Source organism: Poecilia reticulata, linkage group LG7 (genome assembly GCF_000633615.1).
Source record: "Poecilia reticulata strain Guanapo linkage group LG7, Guppy_female_1.0+MT, whole genome shotgun sequence".
NCBI classification, from domain to species: Eukaryota; Metazoa; Chordata; class Actinopteri; order Cyprinodontiformes; family Poeciliidae; genus Poecilia; species Poecilia reticulata.
The window spans coordinates 26340829-26362989 of NC_024337.1; the positions used below are offsets into that span (position 1 = coordinate 26340829).

At 38.4% G+C, this 22161-nt stretch overlaps 2 protein-coding genes across 5 annotated transcripts; both read left to right on the forward strand.

The window, feature by feature from the left end:
* The first annotated feature begins 383 nt into the window (after window positions 1-383).
* csad (cysteine sulfinic acid decarboxylase) lies at window positions 384-10124 on the forward strand. 3 transcript variants are annotated; one of them, XM_008413735.2, is made up of 14 exons: window positions 384-498; window positions 4960-5105; window positions 5198-5324; window positions 5419-5509; window positions 6097-6319; window positions 6625-6704; window positions 6941-6995; window positions 8114-8230; window positions 8344-8408; window positions 8563-8644; window positions 8728-8927; window positions 9495-9546; window positions 9631-9720; window positions 9892-10124. In XM_008413735.2, exons 2-14 carry the CDS (start codon window positions 4977-4979, stop codon window positions 10063-10065), a joined length of 1485 nt encoding a protein of 494 aa, XP_008411957.1. In that variant the 5' UTR covers window positions 384-498; window positions 4960-4976; the 3' UTR covers window positions 10066-10124. The 3 variants fall into 3 exon arrangements, with proteins under 3 accessions (XP_008411957.1, XP_008411958.1, XP_017161080.1); XM_008413736.2 differs by having other exon boundaries at window positions 4963-5105; XM_017305591.1 differs by lacking the exon at window positions 384-498 and having other exon boundaries at window positions 4188-5105.
* Window positions 10125-10447: 323 nt separating this feature from the next.
* znf740b (zinc finger protein 740b) lies at window positions 10448-16601 on the forward strand. 2 transcript variants are annotated; one of them, XM_008413732.2, is made up of 6 exons: window positions 10448-10568; window positions 12268-12428; window positions 12594-12827; window positions 13594-13852; window positions 13992-14110; window positions 14229-16601. In XM_008413732.2, the coding sequence occupies exons 2-6, from the start codon at window positions 12384-12386 to the stop codon at window positions 14376-14378; spliced, it is 807 nt and encodes a 268-aa protein (XP_008411954.1). In that variant the 5' UTR covers window positions 10448-10568; window positions 12268-12383; the 3' UTR covers window positions 14379-16601. The 2 variants fall into 2 exon arrangements, with proteins under 2 accessions (XP_008411954.1, XP_008411955.1); XM_008413733.2 differs by lacking the exon at window positions 12268-12428.
* The last annotated feature ends 5560 nt before the right edge of the window (window positions 16602-22161 follow it).

Genomic DNA, 22161 nt, shown 5'->3' on the forward strand with positions numbered 1-22161 from the left:
CTGCAAAACTATCAGTCCGTTTGACGGAGATAAAGTGTATAGTGATATTGAGTCAAATTTTTAATTTTTTTTTCAAGCCTGCTGGAGAAAAAAGAGGAGACCACAAATTAGAGTTGTGGTTTGGACAGAACCGTAAGCCAATTTACAGAACTCCGAGTGTGGTCAATCACAGGAGACGTGCACTTACAGGATGTATAAGATATCACAGAGAAACAGATATCCTTCAAAGTTTCATGAGCAAACTTTTTTTTGAGTTACTTCGTCTGAATTCCGACTATATTTGAAGTACGGTGTTTTATAAGTTCTTAAAACAACATAACTTTTCAGTAGAATAAAGGGTATCCATGCTGGTTCACATTCTAATTCAGAAGGTGGCGGTAATGTTCACTTTCAGCTGTTTGCCAACCGCCTGTGAGATCAAAGAAGACGAAGAAGAAGACGGAAAAAAGAGCGAAAAGTTAGGTCCCAATATCCCTCCATTTGGCAGAAGCTGTTGAGGTAAATGATAGGAAGATGTTTAGATAAGCGTTGTTTGTTGCTTATTGTCATGATTCCTGTTGGAGAGAGAAATGGCTCAGCGCATGTTATGCATATAAAACATTCCTAAAGCCCGAAGCTTTCACTTTCTGTATCAGATTCTGTTGCATGAGAAAAGTGGCCAGTCCGCTATTACTTTTGACTTTGTTTAAAACCCTTGTAACGTTCTGACGTGTTATGTCAATGAAGAATATATTAAACAGTTTGTGGTTTGTGATTCATTTATTACATTTGTGAAAACTCACCAACGGGGGGTTTTGAAGCTGTTTGTTGCTCCTTTGCTTTCGACCACATTTCGGGGATTATTCCATTCAAACTTGGACTGTAATATTTCACACTGACAGATTCTATAAAATACAGTTAGCAATATGTGAAACTGCTGTTGAATTTATTATATTACAACAACAAACCAGATTGAAAACTATTATCACCTGTGTAGTTCAGACCTGGACAGTTATTCTACACTAGGGTTGTACAAAGTGCGGTTAGTGGGCCTTTTGTGGCCCTTGGGATAAATGTGTGTGGCCCCTTGGCTACAACTCAAGAATGGTACAGATTTGGCCCTGCGATAAGCTGATAATTTACACTCTTTGGATTTTTTAAAATGACTTTTTTCAGATATAAATCTTCAATTAAAAATGTTGTTACAACACAGTAGATTCCTTTGCATTATTTGTGTCTTTTTATTTATGTATTTATTTTATTTTAGTATAGTTAGTAGGACCAAAAAACATCTGGCATCTTTTTACTCGACAGCAGACAGAGGCACAGCCATTCGTTGGAACTTCTTCAGCAAGGATTTAAAAAAAAATGTTTTAATTAAAAATAATACATTTTTGGCACTGAGGAGGTGTTGGTCCAGAAGTGAGCATCAAGAAAAAGGTAAAGATCTTTTAAGGTCTCATTACATTGGAAAATAATGCAATGCAGTAATAAAAGTGGGCTGTAAAAACTACACAGCCTGTGTAGAAAAATCAATCAACATTTGAGTGATGACAGATTTATTGGGGTTTTCACAAATTAAAGGTTTTACAAATCACAAACTAAACTCTAATCCATCATCTAATGAAAAGCTAATCAGTGCTGTAATTGCATCGATTGTTCAACACAAAATGCAGTGTTCTGTTGGAAAGATGGCATTTTTAGTACATTTGATGTTCAAGGTTGTACATGTGGGATAAACTCAAAAAAATTACAGCAGTTGTCATTTCATAAGTAATCTTATAGCTCAGTTTTTACAAACTCTTGAAACTTATAATTTCTAGTTAAACAAACACTAACTTTGCCAGTTTGGACCTCATTTTGCAGCATTTGCTCCACAAATCTATCCTGAGTCAACCTTTAGTCAGTATTTCCAATCCCCTTTCAAACATTTTTAAACATTTTCACTACACCTGTGTAAAAAAAAAAAACCTGTCAAACTGACATTTGTTTTGTTAATAATCTTATCTTGTTGCATGTCTTCCATTGTTTACCCGCTGGATCGATCAGCCATGGCTGAAGAAGCTGCAGATGTAGTTCATCTGCTTAAAGGCCAGAAGGCGACGCTGATAGAGATTCTCAGAGCGGACGCAGATTTTGTTGTGCAGCATGCACATTCCCGCTATCTGGTGTCAGATCAGGGCTACGAGAAGATTCAGTCGTGTCGAGTCCCTAGTGAAAAGGTGCAAGAGCTTTTGGATCATGCCATCCGGAGAGGGCCCGAAGCAGCGCAAGGAATGTTGGACCTGCTGAAGGTTAAAGAGATGCAGGAGACATTTCCCAAGCTTGATTTTGTTAAAGATCTGCATGTGAAAACACTGTTATCAGGTACAAAGAAAAAGCTCCTGCGTTTTCAAGAGTCTCATCAGTAAATGTTTGTAAGATGCCAAATATGAGCATATCTTTTCCTTTACAAGTTGAAGAATCCGAATTACAAGGTCCCACGCCAGCTAAAAAGGCCCTCCGCAAAGGTGAGTCCCTCTCCAGTGAAATGTTTTCCCTCTCACAGTCAAACCATCTTTCGCAACATCTGCTGCTCTGCTGGTTATTGTTTCACAGGCTGTGGCAGGGTGACGGAGAAGCAGCTGATGATTGTGGCTCAGGGCCTTGGCAGTAATTGGAGGCAGATCGGCATACAGGGTCTGGGCATCAAGAATGTGAAATTGGAGCAGATTGAAGAGGAGAAAAGAACCTACGTGGAGCGAGTCTTTGCCATGCTCATCTACTGGAGCAATCAGAAGAAGGAAGAAGCCACAGCCCTTCACCTGCACTCCCTCCTCAGTCAGGAAGACTTGGGAGTTCCTCCTGAGAGCATCGAATGTCTACTGGAGACTGACTGAGGTCTTCCCTCAGAGAGCCTGAGCACTTTTAGAGAAAATGTGTTTTTTCCCTGGGATGAGTGGGTTTCTTACCACAAAAAAACAAAAGAATAGACTTTTATGTAAAGATTTGACTATGCTTTTTAATACTTTTGTATTACATTTCTTTTTGTTTCTGTTTTTTTTCATGATTTAAAATAATGATTTAATAAATCTATAGTCCTTCCATAATTCACTTATGCTCAGAAAATTACTGATCGTTCTTCACAAGTTCTTTTAAATTTATCTAGCAAAGAAAATATGTTCAAAGATTCTCTTGAAATATATTTATTCGATGAGATAAAAAAAAATAATTCTCAAAAATATAATGGTGTTACACCACAAATCTGGAACAAACTTCCAGAAAACTGTAAAACAGCTGAAACACTGAGCGCATTTAAAAACTCGACTGAAAACCCAGCTGGTCAGAGCTGTATTTGAAACGTAAGCACTTACCAATATCATGATGGCACTTGACTTAATGTAATGTTCTGATTGTTACATGACTTTTTGTCGTGTTTGTTATGATGTAAAGCACTTTGAAATGCCTTGCTGCTGAAACGTGCTATACAAATAAAATTTGACACCATTATAGTTTCGACTGTCTAAATAACTACTGGCTGTTTATGAGTGATGACTTTAAGAAAACCTGTTTTATCAGAAGTTAAATGTAACAGATTTTGACTGGAACTCTGATTTGGTAGGAAGAGGCAAACATTGAGCTTTTCTGCCAAATACAATCCAGCTGAATAAGTAAAGAAATTCACCCGATGTGGTAAGCACAGTAGAGGATCTGTGATGTTATGGGCCGACCTCTTTCCCGCCAAAATTTACTGGCTCATCGAAATATCAGGAAAAATAAATACACATTGATGTGGACTCAATCAGAAATGTGGACTCTACCATCCATTCCATCCATCCATTTTCTTGCACCCTTTTTCCCTCAGTGGGGTCAGGAGGGGTGCTGGTGCCCATCTCCAGCCAACGTTTCGGGCGAGAGGCGGGGTACACCCTGGACAGGTCGCCAGTCTGTCGCAGGGCAACACAGAGACACACAGGACACACAACCATGCACACACACACTCACACCTAGGGGCAATTTGGAGAGGCCAATTAACCTGACAGTCATGGTTTTTGGACTGTGGGAGGAAACCGGAGTATCCGGAGAAAACCCACGCATACACAGGGAGAACATGCAAACTCCATGCAGAAAGACCCCAGGCCAGGAATCGAACCCAGAACCTTCTTGCTGCAAGGCAACAGCTCTACCAACTGCGCCACTGTGCAGCCAAGTAGAGTCTCTCCTGGACTCTACCAGTAAACTGAAAATGGATCACGATTGGTCCTTCAACATTACAAAAATTTGGCCAAATCAACTTAGAAATGCTGGGAAAAGACTCAAAACCAGCCGTAGTTTTTTGAGCTTCCACTACAGAAAAGCTGTGGTGGAAGCTCAAAATAAGATTTCAAATGGCTTTGTAAAGAGAAATAAGAAAATATGCTTCAGTTGTGTGATATGTAACTGAGAACTAGGGATTTTGAAAAGAAAAAAAAAGATCTCTAACTAACTGAATAATTGTTCTTACAATAAGTATTAATGAATTTATTTGGAGACGTCTTTCCCAGGACTGTCAATAAGCAGCCATAGCATTGCACAACCTTAAAATTTCAATAATTCCAGATCCATAAGTGGAATTCAACTGACTCTCTTTTCAATCAGAACATGAAGAAAGTAAAAATTAAACAAAACATATTTTTTAATCTGAAATGTTATCTGACAGTTCAATCATATTTCGTTGCGAACTGAAGAGAATCACCTATTTTAATAGGTAAATTAAAATATACCTATTTGTGTGACAGCTATGTAATAAGTCACTACACTCTGCTGTTCACCCCTCTCTCCGGACTATTCTCAGACATCATTAATTAACTTCCACTGTGGATCAAAGGTTGAGTCCCTCCTACATTGTTCTCACCTTTGGTTTGTTGAATGTTTCTGCTCTTTCTGTTAGTGCTATCTATGAAAGTTGCATAGGTTTGGCAGCTCTTTCAATAATTCTTCCTTTGTAAATTCTTCTGACAGCAGCAGACCGATAGATAATGGAACCAACCGCTGGCGACCTGACCGATCCTCTGATCAACCACGCAGACGGTCAACTCTTCCTTCATGAAGCCTTCAAAATTATTGTGGAAGAAGTGCTCTGCAAAGGGACGGATGTCAAGGAGAAGGTCGCTGAAGATTAAAGCACCAGAATTACAAACTGTCGGATTACAACTGGTTTTCTGAACTAACAGCCATAATCTGTGTACGCCTGGTGCAGGTGTGTGAATGGAGGGAGCCGGAGGAGCTGGCCCGGCTGCTGGATCTGGAGCTGAGAGAGAAGGGAGAGCCGCAGGAAAACCTCCTACAGAGAGTACGGGATGTCGCCAAGTACAGCATTAAGACAAGTAAGACCTGGCAGAGATGATCAAAAGTGTTAATCATATATATATTTTTTTGCTTTTTGTTGATTCTGATGGGAGTGTTTTATAATATTTTCAGGTCACCCACGTTTCTTCAATCAGCAGTTTGCTGGCGTTGACTATCACTCTTTGGCTGGACGTTTCCTCTCCGAGGCTCTCAACACTAATCTGTAAGAGACAAAGAATACAGCTAAGTCTAAAGTTTGTCACAGCCATAGGAGATGTCATTTTTTTTATTCCACTAACATTTATTTCCCACTGGTGGTACTGTTAACTTTTTGGGATGGCTAAGCCAGAGTCCTGACTTGACTCTGTGGGAGGAACTAAAGATTAGGGTTATGACATGAGTCATTCCAGCCTCAAATACTTGAGAATATTCTTTCGGTTTAAGCTGATTGATCTTCTTTAAATAGCTGATCAAAAGTGCATTTGCCTTTTTTTTCTTTTTTTTTTTTTTTACACTATCTTGCAAAAGTTTACATGTATCCTGATTTATTTTACATTTTGTCAAATTGCATAACTAATTTCAGTGCAATTTTTTTAATTGTACCTCATAGACCAGCACAAAGTAGTACATGCTGTGAAATGGGGGGGGAAAGGGACATAATTTACAATTTTTCTTTAATAAACAAAAATCTGAAAAGTGTGGTAATGCATACAGTACATATTCTACCCTTTTTAATATGAAAACTCTCAATAATAAAAACTCTCACAATAAAAAACAAAAACGATCACACACTTTGTATGTGATTTATAGCTTCACTTATGAAGTGGCACCAGTGTTTGTGCTGATGGAGGCTGAGGTGCTCAGAGGGCTTCGTGCGCTGGTGGGCTGGACAGAAGGAGACGGGCTTTTCTGCCCTGGAGGCTCCACCTCCAACATGTACGCCATGAACCTTGCACGCTACAGACTCTACCCAGAGGTCAAAAGCCAGGGCCTGTGGAGTCTCCCGCAACTCACCGTCTTTACATCCCCTGAGGTACGAAGGGCTTTACAGCACTGCATACAGTACCTGAGAGAATTAAGTGATGTTCAGAATGCATAAGGCGGGCCAAAAGTTAGGAAGCACAAGGTTTGTGTTTCTATATATAACTTGGAAACTCTGATTTGTTTTTTTACTTCTTTACTGAAGTTGTAGCTCTTGCAAAGCTTCTCTATCCTAAAACCAGTTAGGACACGAAAAAATCCATAGAACTATTGATTCTTAAGAAATGCATTATAAACAGAAACTTAAACTTGATTTTACCTAGTTAATTATATTTCTGTGTATTTTTTTTTCCCTAGAGCCATTACTCTGTGAAAAAGGGGGCTGCATTTATGGGTTTTGGGATGGACAATGTCATCTTGGTAAAAGTGGATGATGGGTAATTGTTCTTTCATTCTTACTCACTTGTTTTCAAAAATGCCAGACATATGTATGTATGTTCATAGTGTCAGTGGAGCTCATTTTACATTTACTACCTATGATAATCACAGAGATTATTCAAAAGAATAAATTCCCTCTGACATTGAAGGTACATTCATTATAGACCTCAGCAATTAAAATTAAACTGTTAGACTATTACTTTGCTGTGCTCATTAATGTGTTTATACTTACTAGAGGTCGCATGATCCCAGAAGACCTGGATGAAAAAATAGAGCTTTCAAAATCTCAGGTAAATGTTCTCTAGTTCAGTGTATGTTTAGAAACGTAAGATAAAAGGATTGCTATATAATCTACTGTAACCTTGACCGTCTTAGATAATGTATGTTGCGTAATATTTACCAGCGTGTAACCTTTTCACATTATGACATAATAAAAACCGCATCCTTCATTGTATTTTATTGAGATGTTTATTGATGAACCAACACAAATTCCCTGCGTAACTGGGAAGTAAAAGGAAAATACGTTATTTCCAAATAGGATTCTTAAAAAAGTGATGTGATGTTTTAATCAACAACACAGAGTCAATACTTTGTAGAAGCACCTTTCACTGCAGTTACAGCTACAGTCCTTTGGGTTATCTCTGTCAGCTTGGCACCATTAGAGACTGACATTTTTGCCCATTCTCTTCCAAAGTAAGTCAGCCTCAGTCAGATTGGATAGAAACTGTCTGTGAACAGCAATATCCAGGCTTGGCCACAGATTCTTACTTTGATTTAGGCTTGTACTTTAACTGGTTCATTGTAACACATAAACACACTTTTATTGTAGCTCGGGTTGTATGGTTTAGAATTGTTGTCCTGAATGCAGATGTCCACTCCAGTCTAAAGTTTATTGACTTTAGACTGGAGTTCTTATTGGGTTCCATGATCACCCTGCTCCATCTCTCTTACCATCAACTCTGACCAATTTATCTGTCCCTGCTGATGAAAGGCATGAAGCTGCCACGATCACGTTTCCTGGTTGGGATGGTATAAATTCACAACTTTCTCCCTTTATATGTCTGCTGTGTTCCCTGGTCTTCATGTTGAAGCTTGTCCACTAATGTTATCTAACAAATACCTTAAGCCTTCACAGAACAGCTGGAATTTCATTGAATTACACACATGTGGACTACTTGTAATCTAATTTCTAGTATGTAATTAGATTAACTCCTAAAGGCACTAAAGTTTTATTTAACCCTGAATCTGTACAATTTCTTCCCACTTCATGATGTTACACTTAATATTGGTCTGTCCCCTAAAATCCTAATCAAATAAATTGAAGTTTGTAATGTGTCAAAGTGTCAGAATGTCCACCAGGTAATAATACTTTTGCAAGAGATAATGAGTTAATGTTTTCTTCTGTTAGGGCGCAGTACCATTCCTTGTGAGCTGCACATCGGGCACTACGGTCCAGGGGGCCTTTGATCCGCTGGATCGCATCGCCAATGTTTGTGACAAACACAAGCTGTGGCTGCACGTTGACGTGAGTCCTCCAGTGAGATAATACTTTATGTCAAAGCCTTCTGATTTTGCTGTATTTGTTTAAAACATCGGGGGTGTGGGGGCGTTTTGTTGTTGTTTAATCGCTTGTCTCAGGCTGCCTGGGGAGGAAGCGTGCTGTTTTCCAAGAAACACAGTCATCTGATGAAAGGAGTTCACAGGTATTAATTTAGTTTTAAAAAGTATTGCTTTTCTAAATTAAAGTAGGTATTTTGATTTGCGTATTTGCAGCGCAGCAGAGGTTTCAGTCACGTCGTCAGCAGGTTTGCTACGTGTACAGTGTTTGTTAATGTGTTGGCACTTGTGTATCTGCAGGGCAAACTCAGTAGCCTGGAATCCACACAAGATGCTGGTCGCTGGCCTGCAGTGTTCTGTCCTGCTTCTTAAGGATACAACGGTTGGGTTTTGCTCTGGATGATATAGTCAAAATTTTGCATTGATTTTTTTTCTTTTTATCATAAACAAATGTTGTTTCCGCAGGACTTACTGAAGAAGTGCCACTGTGCAAACGCAACATATCTGTTCCAGCAAGACAAATTTTATGATGTGAATCTGGACATTGGGGATAAGACTGTGCAGTGCAGCCGCAAGGTGGACTGTCTGAAGCTGTGGCTGATGTGGAAAGCAGTCGGCTCAGCTGGGCTGGAACAGCGTGTAGACAAAGCTTTTCTCCATGCAAGGTAAGAAAAAATAAAAATAAAAAAACGTTGTGAAATATTTCATTTTTCTGAGTAGCCTGCAGGTGCAGTAATACTTGTGGGGGGCCTTTCTGTATATCTGGTTTTATTTATGTTCCTTCCTTTTTGTTTTGTTAAAGCTGTCAAAGCTAATAATGCATGAATACACTCTGTTTAAAATAGTTAAAAATGTCACTAAAACAAACTAATGTTTAAACAGTTTAAACATGTTCCACCTCTCTCTATCTGAAAACCTGAACCCTGGCATGTCTAACCTAAAAATAGGTGGACCAAGATTTAGTACATCTGTATTTATTCAATAAATAGCTAAGTTACCACCATGCATACTTAATTTTAGTTAAATAGGTTCACAGTTTAAGTGTTTTAACTTTTCCAAAGATTTACAAAATAATACAAAATACTTCAGGCTATAATTATTACATTCCAAAACAAATGTTTCTTCTTGCTTACATTTGCTTAAATAAGCTAGTGGTAAGTCAAGAAAATGAATAAAAAAATAATTGACAAGTTTTTCACTGTTTTTTTGTTTTGTTTGTTTTTATTTTGCAGGTATGTGGTGGATCAAATGAAGAAAAGAGATGGGTTCCAACTTTTGAGGGATGTAAGTTCACATCTAAATCAAGTAAAATATTATTTTTCAACAAAATCGTTTTACTATATATTGAAACTTTACTTCCGTGGACAGCCGGAGTTTGTGAATGTGTGCTTCTGGTTCATCCCCCCAAGTCTGAGAGGGAAGGAAAAAAATCCAGACTACCAGAACAGGCTGGCTAAGGTGCGTTTCTGTTTCAGTGCGTGGTTGAATAGTGTGCCAGGGTTTCAGCTGTCAAATTCCAATTTTTCCAAATGTATTTTGTAGATATTAATGTAAAAAATATTTTTGTCTTATTTTATAGTTTCCCAATGTATCTTATTTATCTCTATGGCATTTGGGTTTTGTTTATAGGTTGCTCCAGTAATCAAGGAACGTATGATGAAACAAGGCACCATGATGGTCGGCTACCAACCTCTTGGAGACAGGGTCAACTTTTTCCGCATAACCATATTGTCACCACTGGTTTCCCATAAAGACATGGACTTCTTCCTTGATGAAATTGAAAGACTGGGAAATGATTTGTGACAAAAATAATTGTTATCACAAATTGTGGAAAAACATTAAACATCCTTAATCATCATTTACTAAGCTTACTGTACGAATATAGTGATATAACACCACACTGGTACACAACATACCTGGATAAATAAATAAATAAATAAAATAAATAAATAAATACACCGTTACCCACAATTTGTATTTATCTTTATTTTGTATATTTTTAGTGTGCCTACTTCGCTTTTATTGCTTGTCTTCTATAATTTACTTTTTGAAAATCCTGTGAAATATAATTTAGCACATTTATAAACATCCGTAATTAAAATGTTATAAGAATAACTGTAGGAATACATTCTACTGCTACCCCAAACCAGACGGGTTAAGTGGTCACGTGCTCCTCTATATGACCAATCACAGCTCTCTCCGGGGAGCACTTCCGGTGATAGTACTTCCTGTCAGTGTTTGTAAACTGAGATAAAATTGGAACCACGACAAGACATAATAATCCCCAAAACCTTACAAATCGAAAGGTAAGTGTCTTGCTTAGCAGCAGTTTCCATTCGCTGCTCTCTAAGCTCCGTGGAACGTTTCGCTCGGCTGTCTCTGGCTGCTGTGGCCGATGAGGGAGGCTTTGAGCCCGCCCTGCCAGCCTCTGCCTGCTGCCTGGCTGTTGTTGTCTGTGTCGGGGGTGGGGGTCCAGTGTAGCTACCCTAGAGTTGTTCCTAAACCTTTATTGTTTCAGAGCTGCAGGATCAGCAGCTATATTGCTGTGGTTCGAGTAGACTCGTGCAGATTATGTTATCAACGATTTTATTTTATTTTTTTTCTACTAATGCGGATTCTCATTTTTTTTGCTCGCCGAGGAATCGTGATTTTATAACACGAGAAAACTGCATGCATCTCTTGGCAAATAATTTGACGTTTAAACATGTAATTGTCGGAAGCAGGAATTTCACTCTGAATTCATAGATGATTATTCAATAAACGATAAGCGAAGCTCGGTTGAATGTTTTTCTTTTTAAAGATTCAGTATACAATAGCCTGCTAAAGTACACATAAGCCTTTAAGCAGCTGCAAATTGGTTGAGACGTCAGTCTCTACTAGGTATGAAAAGCTGGTGAACATATGATGCCACAAAAGACTCATAGATCAAATAACCGCAAAAGATTATTCACACACGTAAAAAATTATTTATTTTTCAAAATTTTGAGCTGCTTCATGTTGGTGTTTTGAATAAAAACACAATGAACTTTGTGACTTTAAGATGTCACAAAGTTCATTGTGATTCACCTGAAAAACACCATAAACCTTATGACTTTTTTTTTGTCATCGTTTTAAATTTGTATTAGTGGTTTGTAGCTGTTTTCACATGAAAATGTTTGTTTTAAAATTGTTGTTTTTACCCTTTCTGAGAACAGGTGTTTTTGTTTTTTGTTTTGTTTTTATAAAATACACCACCATAATCATTTAACCATTCATGCTGATGGCTCTCCTGGCAGTTGTTCAAAGACAAATTTTCATCTATTTATTCCTGTAACATCTGTGAGTTCCCATAAACTGATGTCTGACTGTTCTAACAGTCTGAAGCTGCACTCTGCTTCATACTCTGCTTCATGATTTAGTTTATAAAAAGAGCCTGCATATACGTGCCTATGTGTTTGTGAAGATTCTCCATCATCCAAGTAACTCTAATCCTCTATGTTTAAATAAAACTGCAGGAAAAGCGATAACATTTAATTACTTGGGATGTTATCTGGTTTTCTGTGTATGTTTGTGTTCCTCAATGTTTTGAGGAAATGTTCTAGTTTGTTACTTTGACAAATGGGATTAGAAAATAAGCTTCATAGATCACTATCTCAACTTTTAAAAAATTAAACTACAACCAGCTGTTTAGCTAGAACTTCATTCATTTTCATCATATTCCATCAAAGTGTAATATTGAGAGCAGATAAAGAGATAAAACAATGATTTTGATTAGATTTTTTATTTTATTTTATGTTTTGCATTGTCATGCTTGGTACACATCTGAGTTACAGAACAAGTCTGATTCATTTTGTGTTTTATTTTCTTAAATTTTCTTTGGATTAAATTTTCTTACTGTTTTGTTTCATCTATGTGAAATTTAGATGTGCACCAAACATTTAAGGTTGCTTTACGCAGTAAGAAGCTCTCAGTAAAGTTTGATCTCAGTACTTGGTTACATATCCATCCGTGTGCCTTTATTTTCAGGCTTTGGCCCCTGATGATTTGGGGGGGGACTGTGGTCTCTCCTGTCACCCCCTCATCCTGAGTGAAGCCCAGCCCCCTTCTGTCCCCTCAAACACACACGCATTCAAACCACGGCGATGACACACCATTCCAACAATTCAGTTCGAGACCATATGAAATGGGTCAGTGGAAGTCTCTTCATCTCCAAAAATCACCATCCCGATTGCATTGTTGTGTCACTCCCTAATTCTAGCCCCCCACCTCCAGCTCCCAAGTCTTCGTGAGGAGTCCTCCAACCTCTCCACACCCATTGGAACGCTCTGATATGTTGCTGTTTGTGTTGCCAGGCTGGGTTGCTGGGCTGTGAGGCGGTGTTGTCCAGCATGGCCCTGATGCAAGCCAACAACATCCCAAGCCAGAAGAAGATGATGTCCTCTTCGGGTCATGGCCACAGGTCCAGTGCTGAGGACCACCAGACACACTCGCAGCACAGCCTCAACCATCATGGGCACCAAGTTCACCACGGACAAGGCCATCACAGTCACATGGGCCATCCTTCAGATGGGAGCCTTCCACCGCTGGTGAGAGAAACACAGACCACTCTCTGTGTTTAGAAGTTTGCATATCTACCTTTTTGCTGCTGCTTCTTCTGATTATGTGCAAAACAAATTAGGCAATGGAAATGTAACTCATTAAAAGGATGTTATAATGTTGAGACATACTGTGAAAAAATATTAACCGCCTTCTTTGGCGTTTGCTTCTTCTTTTTTTGTCACGCTGAAGATTTTTCAATTAATCAGAAAAAATTGTACTTTGCTAAATTTAAGCAGAACATTAAAGTAAAAAGCTATCCAAACCATCCTGGCCCTGTAGGTCATGTCGCATCATCTCATTTAAGTTGGGACTTTTTACAATTCCACTCCAAAACGTCATCTAGATCCAGGTTCATGCATAATGTGCTACTTTTTAAAAATATTTTAGCTTACTTCAGGTTGTCAGATAGATTCTACTTCATTGATTTCCTGATTTTACAAGTCAGACAGCAGTAAGGCCTCGGTGTATCTGCTTGTAAAGTGGAACCAAGAAAATGTGACAAGTTAATTCCTGGCTTAATAAAGGGAGCATGTATATTTTATGTAGGACCATGTTGGTTAAAAACATTTTTTCCTTGATAAATGAAATTATTATTTCATTTCTGGAGTTAACACGAACTGTTTTACTGCCCCTTTTTTTTCCATCATTTGTCTCCACTTTAGGATCCAGCCACTACAAGCCTTGTTCTTGCCTTTATCCCAAATGTATGCTTCTACTATATCCAGTCTGTTATGTTTTTTCCTGTCTTAACAGCTAATCCGGAAAGATGGGGAATATCACACATCGAGGATTATCGATGGGAAGGACGTCCAGACAAACCAGAATTTGCAGCCCAAGAAGAAACACAAAAAGTCGTCCCACAAGGTAAAAGAGAAAGTGGAGGTGTTGATTCCGCACATGGATATGGACGACGACAGTTCCTTAAGAGTTCAGAAGAACTTCATCTGCGATCACTGCTACGGGGCTTTCCGGAGCAGCTACCACCTCAAGCGACATATTCTCACACATACAGGTGAGCACCTGAAAGCAGAGTTCAGGCAAATAAAATATAAAACTTGCAACATAAATTAATGTGTGTAACTGGAATAGGTCAGAACACAGGACGTTCTTGGACATTTTGAAAAATTGCTCACGCCTCCAATTGTTTCTAGGGGAAAAGCCATATGCTTGTGATGCATGTGATATGCGGTTCATTCAGCGGTACCACCTGGACAGACACAAGAGGGTGCACAGTGGAGAGAAGCCGTACCAGTGTGATCGATGCCATCAGGTCCGTCTGTAATAGTTTCCATTACAGTGATTTTTAACATGCTCTAGAGTCCAAATCCTGCAGATCCCATTGGCTTCTGCATTTTTTTGAACCAGCAACTTTGTTTGGCTTTCTGCAGAACTTTTCACGGACTGACAGGCTGCTAAGACACCGGCGGCTGTGTACGGCTGGCATGAGCAAAGAGGAAAACCAGTACTCCCAGGATGCATCTGCCCATACAGCTTCCTGGAGTCCCCTTCATCCCTCCAACAACCGTCTGACTGTTTGACCCTCAGCTTCCTAACACCTGCCTGCAGCTTCACGACATCACTCACGGGAGTTTTACTCTGAAAGTAACCTTAGCTAAAGACAGCCAAACTATAGTTTGCTCTTCACACCTCATCGTAGTTGAGTTCTCATACATGAGCAAAAGCAAATGGACTGATTCGAACATGAGGTTATGGCAATAAGTGAAGTGGAAAAGACACCGCTAGGTACTCTCAATTTCCGAGTCTCTCCCTTTTAAATCTCCTTCCGACTTGCAGCTCATCCCACTGCGCAGGAACGTGTTACTGAGAAAGACACGCAAAACCACACCGCATTTAAGTATGTTTTAGCGCAAAATCTTTAGATATCCATCACAAACGCACTACAGTTAAAATAAAGCTCACAGCAGATTTCTGAGGCGTTCATCAAAACTAATTGCTTACATCAACTCATTTAGCTAAAAGAGGGAAATCCAAGACAGTTTATTTTAATGCACACTGAAAATAAATTTTTCCACCCAATTAAAAAAACCTAAAGTAGAGCTGCACCATTAATTACAAGCATACCCGGTTGTAGTGTCGGTGTGTGCAATATTATTATTGCATATGACTGGAATTCAACATACATTCTTCAAACGTTTTATGAATTTGTGCTTTGTGTCCCAATGTAATATTCACCCTTGTGGATAGAGTCTCACTGCATTTGGTTTCCAAGCCACCTTTCGACTCTGGGTTCATGAACGTTTATTTTATTTTATTTTATTTTATTTTTTACTTGAACAGAAACACCTTGAAACTGTCCACCTACATAGGCCCTCTGTGGTGTATATTTTCTCTGGAGAGTCTAAAACCAGCCCACGTCTCCCCTGATGTTGATTGGCTCCTCCGAAACCGCAAAACGACAAACGCATTAATTGCAACTGATATTGCCACCAATAACATGTCCGCTACTACTCTAAACCAGCTTCTTAATTTTCTAATCCTCCATCTGGAACACAGCTGCACAATCACGGATGTGTAAAAATAATTCACCTGAAAAACACTAACATCTAATTGATCTTTTTATTAGTCGAGTTGGAGCGCCTATTGCCAAACATTAAAAACAGACTTTGTTTTACAGTGGTTTTTGTCGCACCGTTGTAGCAATTAGGTGACTCACAAGTTTTAATGGGAACCAGATGTTTAGGCACCTGTGGTTAGCAGCAGTCATGAGTAACTGGATGGAAAATGTTAGAACTTTTTTTTTTTTGCTAAATCCTTTTAGTTTCTCCTAAGTGCTTCCGTAAAATAAATGTAAATCCATTGTGTTTACTGTCTCTGTTAGAAGACACTGCTGTCTTCTTGTTCCTGTTTGTTAACCAGAGGCTCCTGTGACTTCAACAGACATTTACCCTTAATAAAGGTACTTAGATTAGCCAGATGGACATTTTTTAGTGTTCAGAATAGAATCAAACAGGTGCTGGTCATATGGATTATTTAAGTATAGATTATTTTCTCAGTTAGATCCTGAGTATGATCTTGGTGCAGATCAAATTAAGGCATGAATTCATCCATGGATTTTAAATTATGACCTCTGCCTGACGGAATTTTTACTTGATTACATCGTCGTTTCTTTTTATGGTCCCTTTAACCTTAAGCATCTTCAGTGAAGATGGATCATTTTTGGCAAATAACTCCTTCAGGCTGGACTGTAATCACTGGACCGAAGATGATGTTTCAGTTTTAGGGCAGCATCTGAGTTTTAACAGTTATTTAGACAAAATGTTGTAATAGTCAGGTAACTCTGTTGATATTAGCAGTGTAGATTTGAGTTTAGGACCAATCACTGACTCTCTACAGCTTATGAATGTTGTCTTAGGTGTAGAGAATAGTGTTTCTTGGGCCTAAACTCAAAAAGTGAATCAGTTTTTACAAAGGTATAATCTGTAGTCCCATTATTTCCTAAAAGTAAAACCAACCATCTGTAAAATTTCAGTTAATCAATGATTAGAGCATTCTTTGTTTTATAATTTGCATGTATTTGTGAAATAAGCTTGTATAGATTTTATTTTTGGTAAAGTTTTTTTTGTTTCCTGAGTAAAGGCTTTCAGCATTTGCTTTTAAAAAGAAATAAGTTCAGTTTTGGCTCACAGTAAAGGTTTTTGCTTTGTTGTTGTCTTTTTTTAACAGTAAAAGCTGATCATGTACTCTGCAACAAAGATATTTGCAGATGTTAACTCTATGTCAATAAAGATTTCTTATTTTACTGTAAATGAAGTTTTCTGAAAAGCCAGACTGATGTTCAAAAAAGTTTGATATTAGCTCAGAGTATGTTCAGTGGATTTCTTCAAAATCAGTAATGCATTAGTTTCGTCAGTAGATGGCAGCCATGACCAAATGAAGACCTATTTTCAGTCCAGTGATGAAGAGGCGGAATCAGGAAGTATTTTGCCCTTGGCTCGTGTAAGAAAACGAACTATATATTTTTTTACACTTACATCTCACTTCATTGGAACATCGCCAATTTATTTTTGTAGTTAAATTCAAGAAGTAAAATGTGATTAATCACATAAATCTACCTCAAACGCAATGATATAGTTTTTTTTTTTTTACGTTTTCTTTAGGGCTTATAGTTAATACAAATTCATAATTAAATTCATCAGAAAATTATTAGATAATTAGAATTCAAATAATTGGAGATGTGGTGTGCCATAATGCAACAGGGAAAAATATAGCCATTATTAAATTGACTTGCATATAAAATTTGAACATGTTTATGGCTTATTAATTCTGATTATTTTTGAAAAATGTATATGCATCGACATGGAAATGATGGCAAACAGATGTCAAATGTTACCTGGACGGCAGTCACTGAAAGAGTGATCTGACGTGAGTGTAGGCAGCATCCTTATTTGGAGTGAAATGTAACTGGAGTTAGCAACACTGACTAAAATCAAGAAAAGTGTTATTTGATCGGTTGCCCTTAAGTGGAAACCCAGGCAGAGAAAGGAGGATATTTCTCCCTAAATGCTTTTGGTTAAACTCACAATCTAAGAAGAATCTAAGAAGGTGAAAAGTCCCGTCCTGTATTGGCATATTAGCCGTAAGGTAAGAAGTGCAGATCATACCCTTTAGCACCTTCTTCTTTGCTATTGACTTTTTTAATTACAGTATAAGGAAAGGTAAGATGAGATCAGCCTGAAGGCTGCTGGAAGTGCGCTCTCCCCCCCCATGGGAGACATCCCCTCCTGCCGCCGCCTGATTTACAGGACCCACAGGCCCCTGGCACTTAACAATGGGCCCTACCTAAGTGAGGGAGATGGAGAGGAGATCTCAAAGGATGAGATAACACTCCATCTTCATGCACAGAGTGCTGAAATCATCTTGGTTTGAAATCATCTCAGACTGATCACACAGTCGGAAGGTGAAGTGTGGGAGTGCCGCCTTGTTCCCAGCGTGGCTCCCTTCATCACGGAGGACTCCCCCAAAACACTGATAAGTGGCCCTCTACATTCTCCTCTCTCCCGCCAGAGGTGTAGAAAAAAATACTTCCTCCAAATGGAAATCTCCCTTGACAATCAGTAAATCTGAGCTGCCTGTGCCGTGGCACATTAACGTACGGGTGGTTCAGAGGTTTACAGAAACAAACGCCAAACAGCAAGAAAACGTTCCGTCTTCCAACAAATGTTTGGCGGTGCCCTGATCAAACACATTACTGGGCTCACTGCAAGTGATTGAAACCCTCCCAACAATAGCTCCTGCTATCTTCCTCTCCCCGAGGTGTGGGAGAGCCTTTTCATCTCACGCTTTGATTAATAAAGGAATCGCTGGTTGGTTGAAAGCAACAATCTGCGCCCTCTGAGCATCCATCATGCCTGAGACAGCCTACCTCTCTGTGTTAATTAGCGGTGATATTTAAGCTGTCTGAGGTGTTACATAGCCGTCAGCTGTGTTGGTGCCGCCGCTCTCCATTAAAATTTCAATTCCTCTCCCCAGGTTTTTCCCATTTTCTTCGATGTCTTCGCAGACATGTCCTTGAAAACTCATACCGACCTCACGGATGTATTTCAGAAACCTAACAAAAATAATATCAGTAATGAGGATTAAAAATTAAGGAAATGTCTGCGAACACTTTTGCACATATTCTTTATGCATTAAAATCAACTGTGTCAGCAGAAATGAGATAACATGAATCTAATTTATCACACTTTTGCTCAATAATTATTTGATATTAGATGAAGTACTTTGCCATAAATCCCTTTTTTTTCAGACAAGGAGCAGAAAGAATGGGAATAAATTACTTATTAATGATTACCAAATACTGCAATGTTCTCTTATACTTGAGGCTATTATTCTGAAATGAATTATTTATGTAGCTAAATCCAAAGAGGTATACCATCAAAATGAAAATTTTTGCGGTGCAAAACTGAAGAATATCTGGGTCAAACGAAACGCGTCTTAGCCAAAGGCAGTGGTTTGGCATTAGTCTGAAAACAGACAATGTCCATTATAGGAAGTTATCACAGCTGCTGAGACTAAAATCTAGTGAACATTTTTGGAGATATACCGGGGGGATGTCTGCCTCGCAAAATGTCTCTGATGGAAACATTAAGTCATTTCATTCCTCAAACTGTCCCATATTCAAATGTGTGCCGCTACTTTTCTAATTAGTGTAACTCAACAAGATTAATTAGCGTCTGCGTATCACTCCCAGGACTCAAAACATGCACTGAGGAAAAGACAAGCGAAAGCTATCACCCATCTGACAGTCGGCTGGGGAAAATTTTGAATCTGGCCTACTTGCATTTAGACATGCAAAGATCATGAATATTCATGACAATCCACCTCCAGAGAAGTCAGAACACACTAACATTTATTTATTAGACTATGTGCTTTCTGAATAAAAAACTGATTTAGCATTAGTCTGATGTTTTATCATCCGGTCCAAGTTTCATGTATAGAGATAAATTTGATCTCTTGTTATTTGACATTCAACTACAAGGATAGATGTCCCAACTGTCAAGGAAATCTTTCCAATATTGCAAAGTTTCACCTTGAAACACCATTACTTATAGGTTTGTTGCTCCTTTAAGAATAGAAAGCCAGCATCAGGACAACTCTTATTGATGAACTGTCCAGTTATACTTGAAAATGTTTTCATAAACAGTTGTGCTTTATGTACTACCTTATAATAAATGACAGAATCCGTTAGGAGTGAGCTTATGTGCTGTAGTTATGAGTAGGCAATATCTTCTCTTTGGTTTGGAGAATCAGAAAGAAATTCCAATAAAGGAGTAAAGTTTTTTGGTTAATAGGAATATTGGCGCCTTCAAGATGGCCGAGTTGAGTTTGGTGTATAAATGTAATTTACTGTATTAAATTACTTTGAGTTGTCAGTACGTTAAATCAAGATATAAATTCAAGTTAATTCAGTCTGAGTTAACCAGCAAATTATCAGTGTATAAATCAAGCAAAATTAATCATAGTTTGACAAAATGAAGTAGGCTAAAATATTTTTAAAAAACAAGACATCATAAACTGATTAAAGATATTCAACAACAGCAAGAGTCGTTACCTACAAATGCGAAAAATATGGGAAAGTGGTGAACCGAGGAGTGGCTGGCCAACTACATAAATGCAACAACACTAATCTAAGAGATCACAAAAGAAACTGAAACAACACTTAAAGCACTGCCTCGCTTAATGTCAGTGTTCATGATTCAAAAACAAGAAAAAACCTAGACAGAAATCGTATCCATCGGAGGGTTTCAAGGTGAAAACCACTGCAGACCAAAGCAAACAAAAAGGCCTGTCTCACAGTTCCTGAAAAACATCTTGATGATATCCGGCAACATTGAAGTTGAACTCAGTGTTGGTTCAGGACGTCTAACTTTTCAAGTCACAGATCTGGCTTTAGGGAGCGTTTGGACAGATTTATTTGACATAAAACTTTGACATTTCAAATTTGTGAAATAATTTGAACACACCATTACTTCTCAAGAAGTTGTTCTTTCAATGGTATTATTTTGTGTACACTATAGGCAAAGACTTATCTTCCTGTATAACTGCTTTTTTTAATTATACAGTTTGTTTGCTGTCAAATTAAACTGACAAAACAATGTATGTCTGAGTTACCAACAATTTCTGAGTAGCTGTACTGTGTTCTTGTTTGGACCTGGCTCTGAACAGGAGATAGCTTAAACCTCATATTTGTTGCTTTTACACATTAACAACTGTAGACTCAAGCAAAATTTTGATCTACTTGAATGTACTTGTGCAGATTTAATGAAACTGTCATTAAATCTGGCAGCTGACAGTAAACGCTGTCAGCTCAAGTGTCTATTTTTAGCACATTTTATACAGGCACTGACAACTTCAGTCTTGCCAGCAAATGTGTCTAATGTGGATAAGTATGATCTATATCATTTTCCCAGGGAAAAAGGAAAAATACTTTTCTTTGCACAGATGCTATTTCAAGTTTTAAATTTACCCCTTGAAATATTTATTACCATTCGCTGGATGGACTGGCTAACATATATTAGAGCTATATGTGACTGGGATAAATAATCGCTGTTAGTTTAGTAATGTCTGCAAGTGTCCTATTACTTTACATTGAAATGTTTCTGGTTTTCAGAGGGGAACCTTAACACCTTTTGATAAATTTCCATGACATTTGGTACAGGTGTAAATGTCTACCACAAGTTGATTTATATCGTGTTTGATGATTCTATACCATTGCTTGAGTTGCTTTCTTGGCTACTCTCACTATCATTATCCAGAACATGATGAGAGAAAAACAGACTGCTACTTTTTCAGGTCATCACAATTATCCTCACTTTAAGAGAACCACATCTGAGCTCAGGTCGATCCTCAATGTCCCGTAAAAAGGCACACATCTCCAAGGAGCCACAACTTTTACATTCTGCATATCAAAGAATGACTAAAGGAGCGAAGTCATATACTAATCCCCTTTTCTTTAATGTAAAATGTAAAAAAACGTATATTCCTGATGAATCATTGTTTGCAATAGCTCAAGACGTTTGTGTTTGTTTATCATGTCAGAGCAATTAATTTAAAGGTTTGAAAGTAGCATGATTCTACAAGAAAGGCCCGCAGTAATGGTTAACTCTATACAGGCATATTTCTCACAGCCTCTTCAAAAGTGCCGCCGGACAATTAATCACTCTTAAAGTTCAGGGAGATCATGTCACTTTAAGATGTAGAACCTGTTTTCTCTCTCCTGCAAGGCTCGATGTCAGGGGGGCAAACTGTGTAATCTCCAAGTTATCAAGTTCTTTCGTGAAATTGTGCAATCCCACTTGACAAGGCAAGTCCAGGGCTTTCCTCAGTCTCTTTTTTTTCCCCCAACAATTTTCTACTTGAGCACACAACCTCGGCATGTGAAGCGTGAAAGTAAAAGGTGGTGGTGAGGGGGGGGGAGGTTGAAATTCAGGGTAGACGGCGCAAGAATTTGTTCGGGGTTGATAGGCAAGACAGCGCACCCCATGCTATTTCCCCTTAAGAGATTTCCCTGGGTCAAGGCCGTTACAGGGACACATTCTGCATCATCTTGAATTTGTCTGTCAGGCTGATGGAGAGATAGGCTCCAGATAGATGATGGTGTTACATGAACAGATATAACAGGCAGATGGGAAATGATTGTGGAAGTACATGGTTGCAGATCTATTTTGAGATGAAAAGATTTACTTGGCTGTTCTGGGGTCTTTTGACCCAAAAGTGAGTGAACAAGATAAACTTGTCTATCGTTTGTCCTTTCATGAATAATAAGAAGTGTAGCCAGCCATCCAAGCCAACTACTCTTTATAT

Bases quoted from the DNA above. Each gene is read 5' to 3' on its own strand.
- znf740b (XM_008413732.2), top strand. From the start codon at position 12,384: ATGACACACCATTCCAACAATTCAGTTCGAGACCATATGAAATGG. The intron at 12,828-13,593 runs GTGAGAGAAACA...CTGTCTTAACAG, and splicing joins ATGGGAGCCTTCCACCGCTG to CTAATCCGGAAAGATGGGGA. The intron at 14,111-14,228 runs GTCCGTCTGTAA...GGCTTTCTGCAG, and splicing joins AGTGTGATCGATGCCATCAG to AACTTTTCACGGACTGACAG.
- csad (XM_008413735.2), top strand. From the start codon at position 4,977: ATGGAACCAACCGCTGGCGACCTGACCGATCCTCTGATCAACCACGCA. The intron at 5,510-6,096 runs GTAAGAGACAAA...TGTGATTTATAG, and splicing joins GAGGCTCTCAACACTAATCT to CTTCACTTATGAAGTGGCAC. The intron at 6,320-6,624 runs GTACGAAGGGCT...TTTTTTCCCTAG, and splicing joins CCGTCTTTACATCCCCTGAG to AGCCATTACTCTGTGAAAAA.